Source organism: Oncorhynchus keta, chromosome 3 (assembly GCF_023373465.1).
Source record: "Oncorhynchus keta strain PuntledgeMale-10-30-2019 chromosome 3, Oket_V2, whole genome shotgun sequence".
Lineage (NCBI taxonomy): Eukaryota > Metazoa > Chordata > Actinopteri > Salmoniformes > Salmonidae > Oncorhynchus > Oncorhynchus keta.
Genome location: NC_068423.1, coordinates 6,464,225 through 6,488,874, shown reverse-complemented (window position 1 = coordinate 6,488,874; position 24,650 = coordinate 6,464,225). Strand labels below are relative to the sequence as shown.

At 41.6% G+C, this 24,650-nt stretch overlaps 2 protein-coding genes across 27 annotated transcripts in view; one reads left to right on the top strand and one right to left on the bottom strand.

Moving 5' to 3' along the window:
• Positions 1–17,305, top strand: part of mapta (microtubule-associated protein tau a) — a 48,221-nt gene extending 30,916 nt beyond the window's left edge. For 18 of the 23 annotated variants that reach the window (XM_052487290.1, XM_052487333.1, XM_035747241.2 and 15 more), the window contains 9 exons: positions 2,485–2,548; positions 2,646–2,663; positions 2,819–3,075; positions 3,339–3,431; positions 3,760–3,852; positions 7,499–7,591; positions 9,087–9,168; positions 11,478–11,584; positions 14,069–17,305. In XM_052487290.1, the coding sequence (XP_052343250.1) occupies positions 2,485–2,548; positions 2,646–2,663; positions 2,819–3,075; positions 3,339–3,431; positions 3,760–3,852; positions 7,499–7,591; positions 9,087–9,168; positions 11,478–11,584; positions 14,069–14,272 (1,011 nt within the window). In that variant the 3' untranslated portion in view covers positions 14,273–17,305. Of the gene's footprint in view, positions 1–2,484; positions 2,549–2,645; positions 2,664–2,818; positions 3,076–3,338; positions 3,432–3,759; positions 3,853–7,498; positions 7,592–9,086; positions 9,169–11,477; positions 11,585–12,683; positions 12,850–14,068 lie in introns of all 23 variants that reach the window. The other 5 variants (XM_035747298.2, XM_035747359.2, XM_035747251.2 and 2 more) reach the window with 4 other exon arrangements.
• Positions 17,306–20,771: 3,466 nt separating this feature from the next.
• Positions 20,772–24,650, bottom strand: part of kansl1a (KAT8 regulatory NSL complex subunit 1a) — a 57,514-nt gene continuing 53,635 nt past the window's right edge. For 3 of the 4 annotated variants that reach the window (XM_035747016.2, XM_035747008.2, XM_035747026.2), the window contains 4 exons: positions 24,422–24,601; positions 23,835–23,947; positions 22,779–23,022; positions 20,772–22,468 (listed from right to left, as the gene is read on the bottom strand). In XM_035747016.2, coding sequence (XP_035602909.2) covers positions 22,271–22,468; positions 22,779–23,022; positions 23,835–23,947; positions 24,422–24,601 — 735 coding nt within the window. In that variant the 3' untranslated portion in view covers positions 20,772–22,270. The remainder of the gene's footprint in view (positions 22,469–22,778; positions 23,023–23,834; positions 23,948–24,421; positions 24,602–24,650) is intronic. The other variant, XM_035747035.2, reaches the window with a different exon arrangement.

Here is a 24,650-nt window from a genome sequence, read left to right as displayed (position 1 = left end):
TGAAGGTTTAGATGCCAATCACCATATAAGTTCAACAATGAAAAAGCCTGGAAGGAGGAGAGATGACTAGAAACGATTTGGTTGACCGTTTTTATGTGTGGATTTATTGTTGAGTAGAGGACCTTGTTCATTTCAGGTAAAATAACAACCTAATGTTTAGATCCTAGGACAAATTAGCTAGCAACAGCAAGCTAGCTAAATATGACAACTTAGCTAGCAAGTGCAAGCTAACTAGCTAAATTGCCATAAATGTTTAATGCTTTTCGACCTGTCCCCAAATGAATGTCATTGGTTCAGAGTTTGTTTTGATATTTTAACCTGCGTGTCGTGATCGCGTTTGGTGTAGGGGGACAAAATAAATGTATGCACGATGGCGCACTCCCGCAGCCGGTTTGGGTTCTGTGTAGTAACTAAATGGACGGTGCTTTCTAAGGTGATGATTAATTCAAAACACTCATACGCATGTCAGAGCTTATGCATAGGGTTATGAGCCCAAGCCCGAACTACCCATGGCAGAGCATAAAACAAATCTGCTTTAAGATGTCTTTGGTACATAATTAGTCTAGCCCATACTCCAAAATGAAACAAATTTGAGTAATTGACTTGGAGTGTGGACTGTATTATTATGCATACTGGATGGACTGGTTACCTTATACTACACTCCAAAATGTCTATCCACTAGTCTCTGAGAAAGTATAGCCCTAGGTGATTCTGTTGGTTAATTGATTGTGCAGAGCGGCTATCAGTTAGCCTACGATTTTAGTGCATTTTTAAGTGTTCTTATGTGTATATTTCTCAGCTGCTCATATTAAGCCCTATAAAACTGAAGTAGCTTACCCCGCATCATTAAAAAACATGTTTTCATTTCTAAGACATTGTAAGGTTTGTATCATTCACAACTAAAGTTGCCAAATAACTCTAAATCTACCGCATAGGATCTGTTTCAAATTACACCCGACATAATATGTACACTCGCTCCAGAATGGGAAAAATATCCTTTCTATATTCTTCTCACTATTAAACAATATAATATCAAATAATGGCATGGGACTTATAAGCATATCTTGTCAGCCAAATGAACATGCCTACAGCCTATGACATGGTGCCTTGCCAGATAACATATTCTGAAATACATTTTCTTCAAATCATAATGTTTATTTAGACCTGACTAAAATAAATAATGGATTTCTTGCGATTGTATATTCAAATGATTTATTATACTTTTTTAAATGAAGATGTTGCAATGGTGCATCAGCGGCTTGTGTGGAGGCCTGGTGATGCTAAATATGTTTATGTTAATTAACTGTCATTTACCATGAGACCGGCAATCTTTTGCATGACAATAACCAGCTGAACAATTGTTGAGACAGTTGTTGGTTACCTAGCTAGCTAATTTTAGCCATATTAGCGTTGCTATGAAATCCGTGAAAACACAAAACAAGACATGTTATCCAAGAACAAGATGAAACTAGCTGAAACTAGTCGCATACGATTCCCCACATTGCAGTTTCTTGCCATTGTTGGTAGCCATCTGGCCATCCAGAATCACAACAACTCACAGACTTTTGCCCCGTTGAAGCGTGCACATAGGTTTCGTGACGTTGTCAGCTAACCCACCTATACCTTTTACACTTCCAGTATGAGTCTCCTCCTCCCTGTATGTCACATTTTAGAGGGACAGTCTGTTGAATATCTGTAGCCAGTTATGATGCAGGGTGAGAACAGCCTTGAGTGTGTCCAGAGTAGAAGTGTATGCTCACTAAGAGTAGCAGAGTGAAGTGTGTTCCATCTTGCCATGCCAGTGAGTAACTCGTTAGCCCACGTTAACGACTTCCTGTATACTGAAACTCTGATCTGTGCCTCAATCGATCACAACACGGCCATTTCCGAGAAACAAGCCCTTGCACAGTTTCACTCTCACACCTTCAGTACTATGAATTATGTATACAAGGCTGCAGTGATGGTGTATAACCAACTCCTATGGGGGTTGTCATCTGTTACAGATACTGTACATTGTGGAAGGTAGTTAGCTGAAGCAGGCTTAGTGTCGCGCTATGAATGTCTGAGGCCGATGCTCTTTGTCCGTATTGAAATCCACTTGAATGATACTACACTTATGCATTGAGGCTATATAATCTTGGCATGCATTTTTCCATGTTTAAAGGACTGCAATTGACCCCTAAAATAAAGCTTGTTTTATGGCTCTGAATGCACGTTCAGCATGCAGGGTAGGCAGTCATTGTAAATAAGAATTAGTTTTTAACTGATTTGCCTAGTTAAATAAAGGTGAAATAAAAAATAGCTACATTTTCAATAGACAATGCAATCTAGGTAACTAGCGAGAAACAAAAGTATAATTTCATATTCGAAAAATACAATATCAAGAGTGCTGATGGATCAACCAGTCAATCAAGAGCATGTTGGTTAATAATTTGTCACTAATGTCCTTTTCAACCCTTTGTTTCTTTTTCTGGGGATGTAAAGACTTTGGGTGGTGCCAGGCCTCAGGCCCCCGGAACCAAGATTCCCGCCAAAACCCCAGCTCCAGGTATGTAGCTAGCTAGCCTGCAACGTGCAGCACAAAAAAACATTATTGACAAACCTCTGATTATGCCTAATGTATGCTGTTTATTTTTGTGATACAGCAATCGGCAAGAACAAAGGTAAATCGAAAAATGTATTAATTTTATTGAACCCATTAGTTCAATCAGGACTAGCCTTCAGTTGTTTCTTTGTACGATCTTTCACTGGCCTTGCAATAACTGTACATTTACGGTCTTCAAAAAGGCTCACTGTACCCTTTCAATACTCTCTAAAGACAACACCAGTGGACAGAGCAGCCCTGGTACTCCCAAGTCCCCCTCCAGCAAGACTCTTCCCGGAAAGCCCTTGGCTGTGGCCACAAACCAGGTGAAAAAGGTTGCGGTGGTGCGCACCCCACCCAAGTCTCCTGGCTCTCTCAAGAGCCGCGCCCCTGCACCCCTCACCGCAGCGGCCCCCTTGCCGGACCTGAAGAACGTCAGGTCCAAGATCGGCTCCACTGACAACATCAAGCACCAGCCTGGAGGAGGAAGGGTAAGTTCGGGCTCTATTTGGTGTTACTACATGGCAATGTGCCTCACACAACCTTGATATTCCATTCCTCTCATCCACTGTCTCTTCATCTGCTTTAGTGTTTTACACAGGGATGGAAGCTCTCACTCCGATGACGAACTGTTGCGTGGCTAGTCGTTTTTTAAAAATCCATCTCAGACAGCTCACTTGAATTAGTGTAGAGTCCTCTGCTTTGAATCCCTTGAAGGATAACAGTCTCTTCCCCTACCTCTGCACTTTTCCAGGTACAAATAATTGAAAAGAAGATCGACTTAAGCAATGTGCAGTCTAAGTGTGGCTCCAAAGACAATATCAAACATACACCCGGAGGTGGCAATGTGAGTAACTAAGGGATGAACTCAACACCTGAGTCTTGAGTCTCTCTACAGTTATGATCATCGAAGCAACCTTTTTAAAAATTGGAAATGTCCTACCCCATCTTTGCTGGCTCTTATGTCATTCCTCATCACAAGCTTAATTATCATAGGTGCACAAACTCTACAAAATACTCCTTTAAAGGATTAAGTGAGTCAAAATGTCTGCCCTATGCTTTCATCCCTACAAGCGGTCAGATTCTCCCTTTCTTTTGGTATGGTCCTCATCTGCAGCCTCGCTGCATTTGACTACTCAAGGCTAATACTCCTTTTCCTTTACTTCTACTTTCAGGTCCAAATCCTCGAGAAGAAGTTGGACGTAAGCAATGTCCAGGCTCGTTGTGGATCCAAAGCCAACCTGAATCACACTCCTGGAGGAGGCAGGGTGAGTAACGAAACCTTATACACAAACCTGATCGTTTCTGTTCCATCACTGCCCCGTCTTTTTGACCCTGTGGGAATCATGATAAAAGAGAGGAGAATAGTGCAACAATCAAATAAGCGAACATCTCCCAATAACAAGCAATACCCTGTAGTATCATTAGCAGGCAGCAGCTACTTAGGGGTCGATAAATATTTTATCGTCATTAAAAGTGTTAATGAAGGACAACATTTTTTAAACAATTTTATTTGTTGACAGGTACCATTATCTAGCGTGCACAATTTTGCACATAATGTTTTGATTTAATTTTCTGGTTGAAAAGACATTATAATAACCAGATTGCATCCAACTGGTTTCTGTTATAACCAGGTACAGTAAAGGTGTATTTTTCATGAGATCAATACCTCATGGGAAAGACATCTTGTTTGGTTGTTATCTGGTCAGATCACAATCAGAAAAATACATATTTTCTGGTTGACGAACATTTGTTTAAACGTCCTTATACAACAAGGATACAACTTAAAGACATAATAAAATGTCAATTCAACCAGTTGTGCCCACTGGGTAGGTCATTCATGAGAACAGATTTCACTACCTCAGTCTTCCACTCCTGCAGCCTTGCTGCATTGGATTACTCCAACATAATGGTCTCTTTCCTATCCCTCTATACCTTTATCTTTCAATGCAAGCCTACTAGAAAGTGTGTGCCCCCCAGGCGTAGAGGGAAGCAAACGTAATTCCGCTACCTAAGAATAGTAAAGCCCCATTTACTGGCTCAAATAGCCGACCAATCAGCCTGTTACCAACCCTTAGTAAATGTTTTGGGAAAATTGTTTGGCCAGATACAATGCTATTTTACAGTAAACAAATTGACAACAAATTTTCAGCATGCTTATAGTGAAGGACATTCAACACTCACAGCACTTTCACAAAACGTATGTGTTATGGCTTTTCACCGCCTGCTATATTGTGGATAAAGAGTTACTTGTCTAACAGAACACAGTTCTTTTAAAGGAAGCCTCTCCAACATAATCCAGGTAGAATCAGGAATTACCCAGGGCAGCTGTCTAGGCCCATTACTTTTAAAAATCTTTACTAATGACATGCCACTGGCTTTGAGTAAGTGTCACTAGTGCCACTGGTGTCTGTATGCAGATGACACAACACTACATGTCAGCTACTACAGCGACTGAAATGACTGCAACACTTAACACTTAAGAGTTGCAGTTAGTCCTCAATTTTTCTAAAACTAAAATAATTGTTTTTGAGACAAATCATTCCCTAAACCCCAACTAAATGTTGTAATAAATGTGGAAATTGAGCAAGTTGAGGTGACTACACTGCTTGGAGTAGCCCTGGATTGTATACTTTTATGGTCAAAACATATTGTTACAATAGTTGCTAAGATGGGGAGAAGTATGTCAAAAATAAAGCACTCCTCTACCTTAACAGCCCTATCACCAAGGCAGGTCCTGCAGGCCCTAGTTTTGTCGCACCTGGACTACTGTTCAGTCGTGTGGTCAGGTGCCACAAAAAGGGGCGGCTGGCCCTTGGATATACACAAAGAGCTAATATTAATAATATATTTTTTTAACTAGGCAAGTCAGTTAAGAACAAATTCTTATTTTCAATGACCGCCTAGGAACAGTGGGTCAACTGCCTTGTTCAGGGGTAGAACAACAGGCTTGGGGATTCGATCTTGCAACCTTTCGGTTACTAGTTCAACACTCTAACCACTCGGCTACCTGCTGCCCAATATGCATGTCAATCTCTCCTGGCTCAAAGTGGAGGAGAGATTGACTTCATCACTACTTGTATTTATGAGAGGTATTGACATGTTGAACTAATGGTGCACAGCTCGGACACCCATGCATACCCCATAAGACATGCCACAAGAGGTCTCTTCACAGTCCCCAAGTCCAGAACAGACTATTGGAGGCACACATTACTACATAGAGCCATGATTACATGGAACTCTATTCCACATCAAGTAACTGATGGAAGTAGTAAAATTAGATTTAAAAAAATAGATACAAATACACCTTATGGAACAGTGGGGACTGTGAAGCAACACAAACAGGCACAGACACATGCATATACACACACACTATACACGTACAGATGGATTTTGTACTGTAGATATGTGGAAGTGGTGGAGTAGGGGCCTGAGGGCACACAGTGTGTTATGTTTTTAAAATTGTATAACCTGTTCCGACGAGCAATCCCGTATCCGGGAGCGTAATTATAGCCTCATGCTCATTACCATAACGCAACATTAACTATTCATGAAAATCGCACATGAAATTAAATAAATATATTGGCTCACAAGCTTAGCCTTTTGTTAACAACAATGTCATCTCAGATGTTCAAAAAATGCTTTTCAACCATAGCTACACAAGTATTGATAGCTAGCATAGCATTAAGCCTAGCATTCAGCAGGCAACATTTTCACAAAAACAAGAAAAGCATTCAAATAAAATCTGATGTTTTCAATGAGGAGACTCTCAGTTAGATAGCAAATGTTCAGTTTTTCCAAAAAGATTATTTGTGTAGGAGAAATTGCTCCATTTTGTTCATCACGTTTGGCTAAGAAAAACCCCAGAAAATTCAGTCATTACAACGCAAACTTTTTTCCAAATTAACTCCATAATATCGACAAACATGGCAAACGTTGTTTAGAATCAATCCTCAAGGTGTTTTTCACATATCTGTTCGATGATAAGTCACTCGTGGCAGTTTGGTTTCTCCTCTGTTCAAAATGGAAAAATGCACGCACCTGGAGATTACGCAATAGTTTCGACGGAGGACACCGAGCGGACACCTGGTAAATGTCTCTTATGGTCAATTTTCCAATGATATGCCTACAAATATGTCACAATGCTGCAAACACCTTGGGGAAACGACAGAAAGTGTAGGCTCATTCCTTGTGCATTCACAGCCAAATCAGGAGACGTTGAAACACAGCGCATTCAAAATCTGGCTCACTTCCTGTATGAAATTTCATCTTGGTTTCGCCTGTAGCATTAGTTCTGTGGCACTCACAGACAGTATCTTTGCAGTTTTGGAAACGTCAGAGGGTTTCCTTTCCAAAGCTGTCAATTATATGCATAGTCGAGCATCTTTTCGTGACAAAATATCTTGTTTAAAACGGGAACGTTTTTCATCCAAAAATGAAATACTGCCCCCAGAGTTTCAAGAGGATAAACTGCCTTCATTTTGCTGGACCTCTCAAAGTGTAGCTGCTGCCTTTGACGTAATAAATAAAAATAACTTTGTACTTTTCCAGGTAGAAATACTTGATCAGAAGATCGACTTTTGTAATGTCCAGTCTAAGTGCTGCTCCAAAGACAATATCAAACATATACCTGGAGGTGGCAATGTGAGTAACTAAGGGATAAACTCAACACCTCCTGCATCTTGAGTCACTCTAGAGTTATGATCATCAATGCAAACTTTGTTAAAAAAAAAAGTTCCTGAAAAGTTCCTTTCCTTCTCTACTGGTCCCTTGTCATTACCTACAACCAGTCTAATGTATTTTTTTTATACGGAGTTCTGGTTTCGCCTCCTTTACCATGGTCCTCCTACGCAGCCGTGCTGCTTTCTGATTTCTCAAGGATAACAGTCTCTTCCTACATCTGCATTTTTCCAGGTACAAATACTAGAAAAGAAGGTGGACGTAAGCAATGTCCAGTCTCGCTGTGGCTCCAAAGATAATATCAAACATACACCCGGAGGAGGCAATGTGAGTAGGCCTTACTAAAGGTTCGAACCCACGGCTCCCTGCAGAAACCGCTTTTGCCAAAGCCCTTCCCTTTTCCAGTGGGATCATTTGCATCTGCACTAAGGAACTAGTCGAACACCTTTGCACGGAAATCCCTGCCTCGATTGTGTTAATCTGTCCCAATCTGTGTGACTACAACTCTCCCACTACTACAACTGTGAGATATTAATATGTTGCGTTAACAAGTGGTCATAAAGCCTCTATCAACTGTCATGAGCGTGTCATATGCTATACATAATTATAACAATAGATGTTGGTGAAATGGTCCAACACTTATGTTGCATGCAGTGGTACGCAACAGGGTTAGGTGTCTATTCCATTTCAATTCAGCCAATTCTGGAAGCAAACGCAAATGTCAATATTCATCATAAAAATTTGAATTTCAATTCACTCCCTGAATGCACCCCAACCCTAGCTAGCTGACCTAAATTGCTGTTTGTGTCAGGACCCTGTCATATCATATCGCATCAGCTGCAACTACCAAGGAAATCTTATGCAATGCTCATGACAACCTAATGTAGGCTTAATGATGTTTCTCCCCACCCCCCTCTAGAGAATATGTGTACCTGTGTTTTTCTGTGGTTGCCGATCTGAAATAATGTCTAAACTTGACCTTTAAACAAAATGCATGGAGTACCTGGACGGGTACTTAATAAGTGGGACCGAACTGATCAGCTGAGTTTTGTAGTATACTTTTTTCCTAAAATGTAAAATACTTGCAAATGTCAAGCACACAAGCATCAAATGGGACAGAAGCCACCCTTAATGCCCATTAACAAAAGTGTGTCTGTCCTATGCTTCTGCTTGGAGTTGCCAGCCTATTGTAGTGAACAGCAAATAAGTGACCTCATTCAAGCGAGACAAAGAGCTTTGTGTCGAGAGACACCAGCCGGGCCCTTCACTCCGGGAGCCTGGCTGCATGTGATGAGGTCATCAGATCCAGAGCTTGGATTGTGAAACTTGGCTTTTGAATCTAAAAGCAACTTTAACCCTTTTGGATATAAACTTGACCAAGTCAAATGGCAATGTACTGTATAATGTATACATGTATGTAGCAATTCGATATAACAGCAATGTCTAAATTTGAGATATCGCTACAAAGTTTGCATTCTAAATGAATGCCGGCATAGAATGTGAGAATACTTAATGAACTGAATACACTATTTAAAGTATTCATTGAGTTTCAAATGATACAGTTAAATCAGCACGGGGATCTTGACTTTGAGTCAATCAGTATTGTCCAGTAATAGTGTGTATCTTGTTAACAGTGTTTTACTCTCCCCAACTCTCTGACTTACACTAACAGGCCAATGCAGAGGGCAAGGTCCTATGTGGTTGCATGCATCACAAGATCAACATCACCAATACACATTTCTCCTTCACTTGGAGGAAACATTTCATGAAATGATATGTATCGATTTTTTTTCTGTTTTTTTTGTTTTCTATCCCTGCACAGGTTCAAATAGTCCACAAAAAGATTGACCTGAGCAATGTTAAATCAAAATGTGGTTCTACAGCCAACATCCACCACAAGCCAGGTAGGTCTTAAACGTAAAGGGACATTACACTACAAAATGAAAATTTGTCATTTTTTTTGAAAACTTCAAAAGTAGTCTTTCCCTCCCCAGTGACGTGTCCAGAACATTTAGAATGGGATGGCCAAGGTGGGGGACAGACCCAGTTTAGGGGGTCAATAAAATGTTAACCCTTAATTGATGCAAGGTGGATTTTTTTCACACCCCAACACAGTGATGGTGGTTCAACACGTTAACGCTTAGGTTTGGTGTCTTCAACTTCCATTGGTAGTTTTAGTTAAACGTTTTGCTTGTTCAATGAAAGATCTCTTTTTGAACATCTCTTTTTTTTTTATCCTGAAAGGTCAGTCATTTCAAAGCGGTGCTTGATTTCTGATTTCCCCAAGTGCAACGCTTTGGGATGGACACCCAATAAAAGAAGACAAAAGATCATCTAAGATGGCGGTATATACAGTACCGGTCAAAGGTTTGGATACACGTTCAAGAGTTTCTTTATTTGGACTATTTTCCACATTGTAGAATAATAGTGAAGACCTCAACACTATGAAATAGCACTTATGGAATCATGTAGTAACCAAAAAAAGTGTTAAACAAATACAATATATTTTAGATTCTTAAAAGTAGCCACCCTTTGCCTTAATGACAGCTTTGCACACTCTTGGCATTCTCTCATCCAGCTTCACCTGGAAAGCTTTTCCAACAGTCTTGAAGGAGTTCCCACATATGCTGAGCACTCGTTGGCTGCTTTTCCTTCACTCTGCGGTCCAACTCATCCCAAACCATCTCAATTGGGTTGAGTTCAGATGATTGGGGAGGCCAAGTCATCTGATGCAGCACTCCATCACTCTCCTTCTTGGTCAAATAGCCCTTACACAGCCTGGGGGTGTCTGGGGTCATTGTCCTGTTGAAAACAAATGATAGTCCCACTAAGCGCAAATGACATGGGATGTCGTATCGCTGCAGAATGCTGTGGTAGACCTGCTGGTTAAGTGTGCCTTGAAATTCTAAATAAATCAGTGTCACCAGCAAAGCACCATCACACCTCCTCCTCCATGCTTCACGGTGGGAACCACGCATGCAGAGATTATCCGTTCACCTACTGTCTCACAAAGACAGAGCTTAGAACCAAAAATCTCAACTTTGGACTCAGACCAAAGGATAGATTTCCACAGGTCTAATGTCCATTGCTTGTGTTTCTTGGCCCAAGCAAGTCTTTCTTCTTATTGGTGTCCTTTAGTAGTGGTTTCTTTGCAGCAATTCGACCATGAAGGCCTGATTCACGCAGTCTCCGTTGAACAGTTGATGCTGAGATGTGTCTATTACTTGAACTCTGTGAAGCATTTATTTGGGCTGCAATCTGAGGTGCAGTTAACTTTAACTTATCCTCTGCAGCAGAGCTAACTCTGGGTCTTTCTTTCCGTGGCAGTCCTCATGAGACAGTTTCATCATAGCATTGTAGTTTTGCGACTACACTTGAAGAAACTTTCAAAGTTCTTGAAGTTCCAGATTGACTGGCCTTCATGTCTTAAATTAATGATGGACTGTCGTTTCTCTTTGCTTATTTGAGCTGTTCCTGCCATAATATGGACATGGTATTTTACCAAACATCTTCTGTATACCATCCCTACCTTGTCACAACACAACTGATGGGCTCAAACGCATTAAGAAGGACATTCCACAAATTAACGTTCAACAAGGCACATCTGTTAATTGAAATGCATTCCAGGTGACTACCTCATGAAGCTGGTTGAGAGAATGCCAAGAATGTGCAAACTGTCATCAAGGCAAAGGTTGGCTCCTTTGAACAATCTCAAATATAAAATATATTTTCATTTGTTTAACACTTTTTTTGGTTACTACATGACTCCACGTGATTTCATTGTTTTGATGTCTTCATTATACAATGTAGAAAATAGTACAAATAAAGTAAAACCCTGGAATGGTGTGTGGTGTGTCAACTTTTGACAGGTACTGTACATTGTTGGATTACTTCATTGAGTAAAAATGTATTTAATAACGGAGCATTTTCTAAAATCCAAAGTTCCATATGCAACTACCAATGGGAGTTGAAAGTTGAAAGTTCTGGAAGTACCGCCATACAAAGGGTCGCTGAAAAGTTGCTGAGGTTGCTTTTCATATTGCATATTACGTTACAATTCTGTAGCTCTAGCTAGCTCACATTCAGTGGGCTGGGCACCGGCGAGCTGACTGGAGGACACAGGAACAACAATTGGTTTACAGATAGGTCAATCATGGTAGCTGTAAATGTATTTTTTTTTAAACAATTGTATAATTGTCATTTCTGTAATAAGGTGGTGGGAATGTTGAGATCAAATCTGAGAAATTGGATTTCAAGGTCCAATCAAAGATCGGCTCCATGGACAACATTGGGCACGTGGCCGGAGGTGGACAGAGGAGGGTAAGACGACAAAAACCATCATTCTGGAACATCCTTATACACTGGCCCTTAGGGGAAAAGCAGCTATGTCCCTGGATTACACATCTAATATCAGTGATATGTTCATCTTTTCCCTCTGTCCTGAAGAACTTCTCTACTGCTTGCTCTGAGCTGTTTTATGGCATAGCCCCCGATTTGGAATACCTTGCTTGGCAAATGCTCTGTGAAAATCAATATTGATCAAGGCAACCGTAACATGGCAAGGAATGGAAATGCATCCTTGTTACAAAGTACCGATGCAAAATATTTTCTTTATGAATCACGCATACTAACATAGCGCTGTGGGGTCCCATGGCTGAACTGACAGAGATTGCTGCTCCAGACATAGACCAACAGAGTTGTTGTTAGCTTGTTCTTGCATTAGGCTAAATACATGCGCAGTAGGTACTTTTAATACTTCAAAGCACCAATGATTGTATCTTGTTTGCCTGTCCATGTTTGACCTTTAAGAGCATTAGGAATAGTGAGTGGTCTCATTGAAAATAGGCTAAGGCTGCATTGGACCCCTGGGTGACTGTGGCTGCCTAACCGCCTGCTCTCCTTCTCTCATCCGCTCTCCTCCCATGTGTACTTCATCGCACCGCTATGTGTTAACACCCACGATCTTTAATCCTGGCTTCCTGGGCCCAATCCCAGATCCCTAGACCCAACACCCTATGCACTTATGTAAATCTCAGAGGGTTTTATTGGTACAAGTAATATGGTGTCCTATGAGAGGGCAAGATGCAGCTGTGACTATATTAGTTGCACCTGTCAAATCCTTTCAGATCTCCACTCGGGTGCAGGAGTCCATTTGGGATTGAGTGCTGCTTTTCTTGTCTAAGCTAACTAGGTTCCCCCCTCTGCCACATTAGTAACATCACAGCTATAGAAAGCTTCTTGCCCTGTTCCCATTCCATGATTTATTTTCATCCAACTATATATTTTGTCACTTACATCACCTGGCACTTGGTTTGTTTGTGATCATTATTATCATTTATATTTTTTTCCCCCATCACATGTTTTTGTTGCTTTTTTTTTGTCATCTTCCCCCCCCCCCATTGCTGGGTGTCCTCTGTAGAAAGAGAAGGGGAAGGAAGCTGGAGACAGCCATAAAGACAGCCCATCAAATAAGGGCACATACGGCCCTTCCCCTGCTGTCACCCCCCCGCAGTCACCCCAGCCCCTCCCCTCAGCACCCATCACACCCATCCTGATGAACCCGCTCATAAAGATTGAGGACTCCAGTAAGTACACCACATCCACCGGTGCCAAGCAGGGAGAGTGCGTGGAATGTTGTGTGTAACACTGCAGTATATCTTGGATATTGAACATTTAATAATGCATCCCTGTCAGGGTAAATGGACACCATTTTCAAAATGTAGACACCAAATTTCAGAAGCAGGCAGCTCACATCTAATGCTTCAATTAACCTCTTTACCAGCATACGGTGACGTAATATTATCAGAATATGTTACGAAACCCCCCGGTACTGATGCTCATTCTGTTCACCAGTTCCGGAGGTCAAAGTCACCGGCTTTCTAGGCTTCACCGAACGGGATTCATTATCAACCCCGGACTGTCTTGTTTGATTACACACACCTGGTTCCCGTTTCCCCTGATTAGTATGTTATATATGTGCCCTGATATATATATATATATACAGTATTGTGTATTACGGGTATCGTCCCATGTCGGTCAACAAGGTTTACCCTCCCTCTTTTGTTTGGGTACAGCCCAGTGTTTTTGTATACGTGTTTGTTTTGGGTGTATTAAAAAACCCTGTGTATTCCTGCGCCTGTCTCCAAAATCCTTTATACCAGCGTGACAGAATAGTCTGAAACATAAATGTATTACATGCATATTTAGTGCAATAAAGGGCAATTTGGCCAGAAAATACATGATTTCTGCCCTTGAAAGTTACAGTACGTGGATGAGATCAGCATCATCAAATAAAGGAGTCCGGATGTCCACCCAGAATGCATAGCGTTTCCACTGGTATTTACCTAGTATTAATAGGAAACTTTGTCGTAACAATGTGTAAGTTCTGTTACTTCAAAGATTTTAACACAATTGGTAATTTATTAGAATACATACCTAATATTTGATCTACCATAAAGTGCAACCAATACCTCAGTGTGTAGAGTTATGTCGATTGCGGCTGGCGTCCTGTAAGGCAGTCAGTCACATTGTTTTTGTCGCTGCTCGCGTTTACTGTTTGTTGACTTGTGATCTGCAACAAAATACAGCAACTGTACATTTGCTAATACTGTCCTATCATTCTGTTTATTGTATTTATATTGTATATAGTACATGAAGATTATGTGTAAAGTCCTTTGTCTATATTCTGCCTGTTTTGTCTATTACTAGCAGTACCACTTCAGTAAGTCAAATTCCGGGTGTGTGAAAATGTACTTGTAAAAGTGAAACTGATACCTTATGATGTACCCTCTCTTCGATCGGCAGATTGAGAGCCACAAGCTGACGTTCCGTGAGACGGCCAAGGCACGCACTGACCACGGGGCCGAGATTATCTCCCTGGAAGACGACCCCCTGTCCCACCAGCTCAGTACCTTGTCCTCCTCCGGCTCCATCAACATGGCCGACTCACCGCAGCTCTCCACACTCGCCGACCAGGTATCTGCCTCTCTGGCCAGCCAAGGCTTGTGATTGGCTTGGTGGCACACGATGGCCGACCGGAAGTCTCCTGACCGACCACACTACTTTGACCGCCCACGTCAGAGGAGTCATGACGCCTGTCGCCTTCCTCCTCCTCCTTTTCACGGGACTTTTTTTAGCTATACCCATCACTGTTTCTCTTCCATCACCGACTGTTCTTCTTCATGATGCATTTATTGTTAGAAAAGAGGTCTTAAAAAAAAAAAAGAGATTCAAGTCGGTCAAGTTAGATGATTTAATTTCTATCTTGATCTATTTTTGTTGTCATTATTTGTACCGGTTGTATAAATGGCCCTTTTTAAGAGTTTAAAGAGAACAAACATCCAAACAAACCCAAAAATCCTACAAGTGTTTCTGGACATTTTATTTGAACTTTCACCCATATTTAATTCACTTTAACTCGATAAATCATTTTACTTGTCACAATGACTGCGATTCGAAGCCCTTATTTTACAAATGTCAATTTTTGATGTGCAAATGATCTGTGATGGCTGTCTCCTGAATGGCTTTTTGATACATGGAAAACAAGAGGTTTGAGAGAAGTGGGCCCCCTTTTACAATGTATTGAACATAAGACAACACATCATCTATTTACAGGGTAGTATGAGGCAAGGAAGTGAGGAAAGGTGGGCTCATGTAGCAAAAGCTCTCATTCAGACAGTAAAATGCTTTTAAACCTCCCCAACTTGCTGTCTGCTTTGGGTGCCTCTATACACTGCATACCAAGGTAGTATAGTTCAGAGGTAAACATTTTCCTTAATGGACAAAGGGATACAGAATGTTTAGCGTAGAAACCTTGGTTTGTGTTGGACACACACTTTTCTATTTGTATTCTGTGGATATGACATGTATTTGATATGGAAACATTTGTATCGGGCCTGCTACTGCTACTGTCAGTGTTAATTTATTTTCAATACTATTCTGTTATGGCTCTATTGTAAATGCTCTTCAGCTTTTGTCTTATGCGGTGTGGCAGTTTACATTTAACATATGTAGGCTACTAGTGACAAAATATTTGTTAATGTTTAAAGATGACATGAATTAGAGGGGAATAGTGAATTACTAAATTAACAGGCTTAGCGATGCCAGGCAAATTGTCTAACCAATTATGGGTTGTGTCGTTTAATGTAAGACACGTAATTTCAGTCAGGGACTTAACTTTTCACTAATTTGGCTTCAGATCACAGTAATGCAGAAGTTGGTAAACTCACCCATTTTTTTTATTTTTATGACCGACGCTTTCTGAACTTTTAATTTCATGGACATGGCTTTGTAAAATGTATAAGATAACTGCCTCGTCAGTTGAGCAGCTAAGTACTAGAACCAAAAGTCAATGCAAAATACTGAAATAACAGGCTGTCAAAGGAAAGTCAAAACACAGAGAAATTGCTGAAGTGACAAGAATAAATCGGTTACATTTATCATAATAAACTCTGCGACACATATAGTCAAAAAAACAAGCAGAAAAACATAGCTTGTCCCAAGATATTAAAGGTAGACTCAGCAATATGACATCATTCACAGTGGGGCAACTTCCTGCTTACACACAATTCTGCCCGACTACATTGCAGACACCTGCCAAATCTCACAATGCTTGGATTGGTGTTAACTATCAGCTAAACACATCATATGATTTAGCAATCTGGTGCCCGACTGCACAGTTGATGATGTGGCATGCAAACATTGGTTGAAGCAATCCAACGCCTGAGCAGGCGAGCACACTGCACACTGTGCAATTTTCCCAGTGAGAGCTGTTTTTCCCCCCAGAGTTCTCAGTTGTCTTGAGTGCACTAAATTCGGAGATTTCCTTGTTCAGAGTTGGCTGGAACGCACCAAAAGCAACAACTCCAGTCGCCAAGACTGCCCCTATTGGTTCTTTCAGGTTTGCACCCTCCCTTGTGGTATGTCCACATTGGGAGGAGCCAATTTGCTGTTTTGGCAGATTAGAATTATGTTAATTGATTTTTGTAAACAGGAAGTTGCCCCGCTGTATGTGATGATGCCATGTTGCTCACTCTACCTTTTTAAGTAAAAAAAAAAAAAAAATGTACCCTAAAATGTTTAACCATCTGTCACATGGAGAAACGTACCTTTCGGATATATTTAGATTTAGGCCTACTAATTGCCTGCGCACGAGCATGCTCGTCACACTTTCCTCAACTTGTCTCACGGGTTATAAAGCTATGGTCCTTTCCCTGGACCGTATACGACGGAAATTTACGAAACTCTCTCACATGCTCAAATGGATAAGTGTTTTATCCTCATGTAAACCCACCGTGGTTCACCAATCACCACTATATTATTCTCGTCATTGATTGCCTTCATAACTCCGAGCCAACATACCATCTTAAAAGTCCTTGCATGCATTTCATGTAAGAGTAAAGCGGTCTGCCTCTCCTTTTACACTGTGCTTTCATTGTACATCCTGGTATATCTGCTTTGTCTATATAAGGATACATGTAGGTATTAGTGCGAGGGAATAGAACCCAAAAGGCAACCCTTTCCTTTATGTGGAGATTAAGGCGCATTGATAACATTATACGACTTCCCAGTGTGTGTGTTTGACTTGTATTGCCAATATATATTTCATTGAGGACTCGGGAACTGGCCAGGGCATTTGAGAAAAGGTGTGCATGCTAAACTGTTGGTTACTTTTCATCATAATGGACAACATTTGTTTGAATGTGTTAAATGGGTATGTGCACTGTGTTCTGTGTGGATTACTGAGACTAGTATGTTGGAGGGCAGGTGCTGATAAATTCCAGTACTCACATTATCAGTACTCAAGGGGAAAAGTTGGGGAAAGGTATTCTTTTTTTTGGTGGTCCTCTCCGCTGGCCTCTGTTCTGAGGTCAATGGAAAGAGTTTGCAGTAACACATTTCATCGTCATCCTTTTGTTATTTTTGCCGCTGTACAGTTGTGTGGAAAATGTGATTGTTGATATTGTTATTGTGCATTTTATCAATAACTGGTGTATGATGATTCTTGTCGCTGTGAATTTAAAAATAAACTGTTAAACCATGTTTTGTCCTTCGCTCTGAAATCTCCGGTTCACATTATTGACAGCGAAAACATGACACACGTTTGTGGTCAACTATCCCTTTAAATTCGCACGGTTGCTTCCAATACTGAGGCATCAGTCAAACTTCCATTTTGTGGTTAAGTAGCCCTAAACCCTCTGCAGTCTAAACCCTGTCTAAGCTAACCTATGGAATTGTTTTATGAAGGTAATACCAAGGATATTTGAGCTGTTTGATTTTGAATTACCAAAGTAGTACCAAGTAGTACCAAACTGTTCGGACGTTACAGCCGATTTAAGGCTCATGGTCTGACAAGCACTTCTCTAGCTCTGCAACCTTTCACCACAGATGCAGAAGTACGACATCGGCGGATGCGGTGGATTGAGACGCATCCAATGCAAAAATACATACCTCTAGCTTAACTTGACTGATTTTTGATCAGGATTTTTTAAAACGCTAGATTTCCGCAGGGCCGTGGAAATCAACTCTAGGTTAAGTCTCAATATGTTCTCCAATACTGAAACGTCAGTCAAACTGACACGACTGCCAGGCAACGCGTTGTGTAGGACACACTTGAAGGGTTTACTATTGATTGGCGTATACGAGGAAGTGTTCTAAAATAGGTATGTTATGGAAATATTGCATGTGTACTGAGTCCTAAATTAGGCATTTCAGTCTGGGTGCTGCATGGGGACATGCTTCAGTAAACTCAGATATCGTGCATGGACAGATGTGTCATTAAAATGTAAGAAATCTTATAGGAATAAGAATTCTTACATTTTTTCCTGTGAGATGGAAGGTGTTTTATTATGGAAAATTATGGCATTTTGTCCACTATCAAAGTCTCAGGACAGTCAGGTTCAGATATGGTGGAATCCCTCCAAGTGGAAGGCAGACTAGAGGAAACGTTTGGCGCAGGCAAAGGGAAAACTGTTCTTGCATGGGAGATTGATCCACCTACCCGCTTTGGTACCGGCACCTCCACCCCCAGTTTGTGACAAGTGTTCCATTCTCTCATTATTAGGCTTTTTTCGGATTAGAGTTGACCAAGTCCACCTTGGACCTGTCCGATCAAATCCATGTACCTTCTTTGTGGAGGCCGCTCAGCCATTTCAGTCGGTCCTCTTTGCAGAGTTGCTGATGAACTCGTACTCTTCGGAACTGTGCACTGAGGCCAGGTTCGTTCAGTTTTTTCAGGTATTGCAACTCTGCGTCTGCCCTGGTCAATTGTGTGGAGAAGGGCTTAAAGTAGCGGCTGTTGAATAATTCCCAATCACTTTGGCAGGGGTTCTGGGGTTAATATGCATCCTGGTCAGGTAAGGGATTTCCCGTCCTGGCATCTAGTCAGGCTAAGGGTACAGGCTAAATGAATAAGCATTGACATGATGTTTCTCTCTGTCACAAGGTTGGTAAGAGGAGGAAGTATGGTCTTAGGGTCTGCACTGCAGCTCTGGGTCTGTGAGAAGAGCTGGGAGGCAGGTAGTAGGTCCTACCCTTTTATCACCCTTAATGAGGGTGGCGGTGGTAGGCATGACATCATTGGCAGATGGTTTGTGGACGTGGCACATTCACTAAGCTAAGACAAATTCTGCATCAGTCTTCTTCCCAGGTACATGGTTTACAAAGAAAGTCCAATTGAGTTTTACAAAGACACATCTGCCTCCTTTATTGCCACAAATCATGTTCAGAAAATCTTAATGACTACAATACTGAACAGCGGAGTTTGAAGCACAGCAGAAATTGCTTTATTATATCTGCTCAGAAAACCTTTTTTTTTCACCTTCCAAAGAAAAGCATTTCTCATTTAAGGTCAACGTGCATTCATGAGCGTTAATGGCTAGGGTACTTTAGAGGCAAATCCCTTGCAGCGTCTCGATCAGTTGAAGTCAGAAGATTACATACACCATAGCCAAATACATGTAAACTGAGTTTTTCACAATTCCTGACATTTAATCCTAGTAAAAATTCCCTGTCTAGGTCAGTTAAGATCACCACTTTATTTTAAGAATGTGAAATGTCAGAATAATTGTAGAGAGAATTATATATTTAAGCTTTTATTTATTTCATCACATTCACAGCGGGTCAGAAGTTTACATACGGTCAACCGTTTTGCATAGCCTTCCACAAGCTTCCCAAAATCATTGGGGTGAATTTTGGCCCATTCCTCCTGACAGAGCTGGTGTAACTGAGTCAGGTTTGTAGGCCTCCTTGTTCGCACAAGCTTTTTCAGTTCTGCACACAAATTTTCTATAGGATGGAGGTCAGGGCTTTGTGATGGCCACTCCAATACCTTGACTTTATTGTCCTTAAGCCATTTTTCCACATTTTGGAAGTATGCTTAGGGTCATTGTCCATTTGGAAGATCCATTTTTGACCAAGCTTTAACTTCCTGATGTCTTGAGATGTTGCTTCAACATATCCACATAATTTTCCTGCCACATGACGCCATCTATTTTGTGAAATGCACTCGTCCTTCTTGCAGCAAAGGACCCCCACAAGATGATGCTGCCACCCCCGTGCTTCACGGTTGGGATGGTGTTCTTCGGTTTGCAAGCCTCCCCCATTATCCCTCCAAACATAACGATGGTCATTATGGCCAAACAATTCTATTTGTTTCATCAGACCAGAGGACATTTCTCCAAAAAGTACAATCTTTGTCCCCGTGTGCAGTTGCAAACCGTAGTCTAGATTTTTAAAACAGTGGTTTTGGAGCAATGCTTCTTACTGAGCGGCTTTTGAGGTTGTCGATGTAGGATTAGTTTTTACTGTGGATATAGATCATTTTGTGCCTTTTTCCTCCAGCATCTTCACAAGGTCCGGTCCTTTGCTGCTGTTCTGGGATAGAAATACACTTTTCGCACCAAAGCATGTTCATCTCTAGGAGACAGAACACGTCTCCTGAGCGGTATGACAGATGCATAGTCCCACGGTGTTGATACTTGCATACAATATTCTTTCTGATGTCTTGGGAAAATCTAAAGAAATTAGCCATGCCAAGCAAAGAGGCACTGAGTTTCAAGGTAGGCTTTGAAATACATCCACAAATACACCTCCAATGGACTCAAATGATGTCAATTAGCCTATTAGAAGCTTCTAAAACCATTACATAATTTTCTGGAATTTTCCAAGCTGTTTAGAGGCAGTCAACTTAGTGTATATAAACTTCTGACCCACTGGAATTGTGATACAGTGAATTATAAGTGAAATAATCTGTCTGTAAACAATTGTTGGAAAATTACTTGTGTCATGCACAAAGTAATGTCCTAACCGACTTGCCAAAACTATAGTTTAACAAGAAATTTGTGGAGTGGTTGAAAAACGAGTTAATGACTAACCTAAGTGTATGTAAACTTCCGACTTCAACTGTACGTCATCATTTGATCGGAGTTGACGTCAAGCATTACACACAGTTGTAGTAAACCCGTGCAATGTTTTCCTATGTGTGAGAAAGTGAAAGAACACTTGACAATTATCCCAAGTTAAACAAATGTTTTAATGGTACTATTTACAAAAACAATTCTGCTTTTGATTAGGTTAACTGCTGCAACAATTGGACCAGTACATTTACATCTTGCTTAAACTACAAAACAAAGTACAGGGATTGAAGGACTGTGGCGTAAAAACCGGTGTAAAATTATACAACCATAGATTTTGCATAGCAATTAGTTACGAGGGGAAATGGTGGTGTGGTTATGACATTGTGGGATGGCAACACAAAAAAAGCATTCTGCAACAGAGTAGTCTCTTTAGATCGGATCGATCTTAGGGGGGAAGGGGGGGACAAATATTTTCTCAGCATTAGAAATATTCCCTTAACTGTAAAACCTGAGGTCTGGGTTGCTTCTAGCAAAGAGCTGCTACATATGAAACTAGAGAACACACTTTTTCTTGTCAAGTTGAACCAGAAACAACTTAATTATCAACATTAACAAACATTGTCCAATAATTCACCAGCATGTAGTCTAATACCAATGTCCGGAAAACAAAATTAAAAAGCTATTAGCTGTGTGATTTTACCATTTGAAATACATTTGACTATGTTGACTTAATACTACACCAATGATAATTTGAGAAAAGGGGAAAGTAAACTAAATCAATATTAGGGTCATCCCTGATCATCATCACTTCCTTTCCCTGGGTGGCAAGTTCCTGTTCAATTATGTGCTCTGGTGATTTTATTAGCATTAGCATGGTTTAGCATGCAGTAGTGCTCCCTGTAGGTTGGACAAGTGCTTAGGATACCCAGGTTCCTCTCTACCGCAGTCACTCCCGCAAACAAGACAGCGAGAGCTCAGTGGGATCAGAGGCACCGGGTGCTCTGCAAAGAGATTTTCTAAAGGAATGATTACTGTCCAAAACACAAAAAGAAAGAGACTTAATTGAACAGACGATACAAAAAAAGACAAAAAAAAGTGTCAGGAAAGGAATGACAAACAAAAAAAGACATGCAACCCAACAAAACTACTTGGCAATGAAAGAAGATGTGCTCCATAATTTCTAATACCCCCCCACCCCTAGAGGGAAAAAAAAGGACAAAAAAACATCCCAAATGTACCTGTTAATTTGGGAGTATGAGGATTTTTTTTCTTGTTTTGTTATTTGTCACACCACTAGAAAATGTACATGGGAAATACAAGCAAACTAGTCAATAGAAAAACACCCTTTGGCCATACTTTGAGGAGTCAGCTACATAGTGCGCTACAAGTGTGCACGCCACATATGGAACACCACTAAGCCCCATGTACATCGTTTTAGCCTACAACAGAAATAATTTTTGTAACATCAAGAGTGTAGGGAAAGGCTTCCATCTTCCGTATAATATTCACTAAAAACTGTGAAATAGTATTAGACTGGTGTTTGAATATCAAACAGGAACCCTTTTAAATAGCCTTTTTTCTCAGTTTGAGGTTCTGCTTGTTAATGCCAGAGAGGGGTAGGGGTTGAGGAAGACCTCGGCCTGTCAGTCATTCATTGGTGGGCATGGCCCTTCTGTTTGGGGGCGTCATCATCACAAGGCAAGGGGCTGTCTGTGTCATAGCCTGTCGACGGGCAACACGAGACGCTGCGCATTCGCGACCGCCTCATCTCATCTTCCCCCTCTACCTCGGGCTCCGGAGCGGGGTCCTCCGGCAAGGGGAAGTTTCGATGCTCCCACGGGGCCACCGTCTGTTCGGGGAAATCATTGGGTTAATTTAAGTACAACTGAATACCATCAAATCAACAATTTGTTAATCAAGTTAAACTAATGACGCAAATTGACAAAGAAATGGTTACTTCTCATTCTTCATGTTCCAACATTTACCAAATGAGAGCTCAGAATGTACAGAAACGTCCTATTCTTCTAGGGACAATATAACCGCTATAACTTGTGACTGCTTTCCCATGTCCGAATATGTAATCATCACAAACTACTGGGCACAGCGACTCGAAGACCAGTCGCTGTTATTCTTCATGTGTCTGTTACATTCATCCTCACCCTCTCCTCGAAGGTGAAGTCGGGTGTGGAGCAGCGCGTGTCCTCACTGGACAGCAGGCGGTGGGAGTCGCGTGAGCACGGCGTGTGGGGGTTGGAGGTGGCGTCCGGACTTATGGGCGATGCCACGTGGCTGTAGTCGTGCAGCAGGGGGCAGTGTCCAGGGTCAGGGGACGCCGGCTGGGGAGTGGGCGGGTTGGTGCTGCACAGCAGCGGTGTGGTCCTGCCATCCATGGACTTGTACGACCTGAGGGACGGTTGTGGTGTGAGTGGACCGTAGAACACATGAAATGTGCCACAAATGGAGACCAAACCAAACCCTGTTACTACCTACCACTTCTTTAGAGAGCCCTGTCCTTATCTGTCCTTATCATTTATCAAGTGATCATAACTTTTAGTGGAAAACAACCTTGTAAGGACATTGTTTAAGCCTTTGGATGTATAAGTATATGGATGTGTACAAACCATTAGGAACACTTTCCTAATATTGAGTTGCACCCCATTTTGGGGAACAGCCGCAATTTGTCGGGGCATGGACAATACAAGGTGTGAAAAGAATTCCACAGGGATGCTGGCCCATGTTGACTCCAATGCTTCCCACAGTTGTGTCAAGTTGGCTGGATGTCCTTTGGGTGATGGACCATTCTTGATACACACGGGAAACTGTTGAGCATGAAAAACCCAGCAGCGTTGCATTTCTACACACTCAAACCGGGTCGCAATTGTATCAAGGCTTTAAAATCCTTTATCCTGTCCCCGCCCCTTCATCGACACTGACAAAAGTGGATTTAACAGGCGACGTCAACAAGGGATCATAGCTTTCACCTGGACTTACCTGAAAGAGCAGGTGTTCCTAATGTTTGTACACTCAGGGCATATTGACAATGTGCAATGACCCCACTAAAATATTTCCTACCAAATTATGTGTTGACATTAATCAAATAGGTCACAGATGTAGTAAGTAGAGCACATTTATCTAAACTGAGACATATGGCCATGATGAGGTACTATGCTGTGTATGAGTGTGTGTTGGGTGTACTATAGGCGACCCCTACTGACCTGCTGCCCCTCCTCTTGGCGGGGGCCAGGGCCATCCAGGTCCAGCGGGAACGCTCCTGATCCTGGCATGGCTGGTGGAGCTGGGAGAAGGCCGCGTCGGAGAGGTCCTCCATCTACACACACAGAAATGTGTTATTAAGATAGGACTCCTTGATCCATATAATCAATCAAATGTATTTATAAAGCCCTTCTGACATCAGCTGATGTCACAAAGTGCTGTACAGAAACCCAGCCTTAAACCCCAAACAGCAAGCAATGCAGGTGTAGAAGCACGGTGGCTAGGAAAAACTCCCTAGAAAGGCCAGAACTTAGGAAGAAAACTAGAGAGGAACCGGGCTATGAGTGGTGGCCAGTCTTCTTCTGGTTGTGCCGGGTGGAGATTATAACAGAACATTGCCAAGATGTTCATAGATGACCAGCAGGGTCAAATAATAATAATAATCACAGAGGTTGTCAAGGGTGCAAGAGGTCAGCACCTATTCAAAGTATCTCTACCGAGTTAAAAGAACAGAGCACGGTCAAGCCTTGGTCATTCAAAATACATGGCAGTTCCCAAAGCAGGGCTTAAGAATGAAGCAACATCTTACCTCTGTGTCGTTCTCCTCTTCTGCCATGGGCTGGGAGAAAATGTCAACTTCCCGCCAGTTGGGGGTGACAATCTCTTTGTATTGTAGTTTCTCTACGCGCGTGGTGGCTGCCACCGACATGGGGATCACAATGTTGTTGATGTCAAAGGAGCTCTCGCCTCGCCTCCTCCGGATGGGCTGCTGAGGGGGTGCAGAGTTTAAAAATAAAATAAAACCTTTATTCATACAG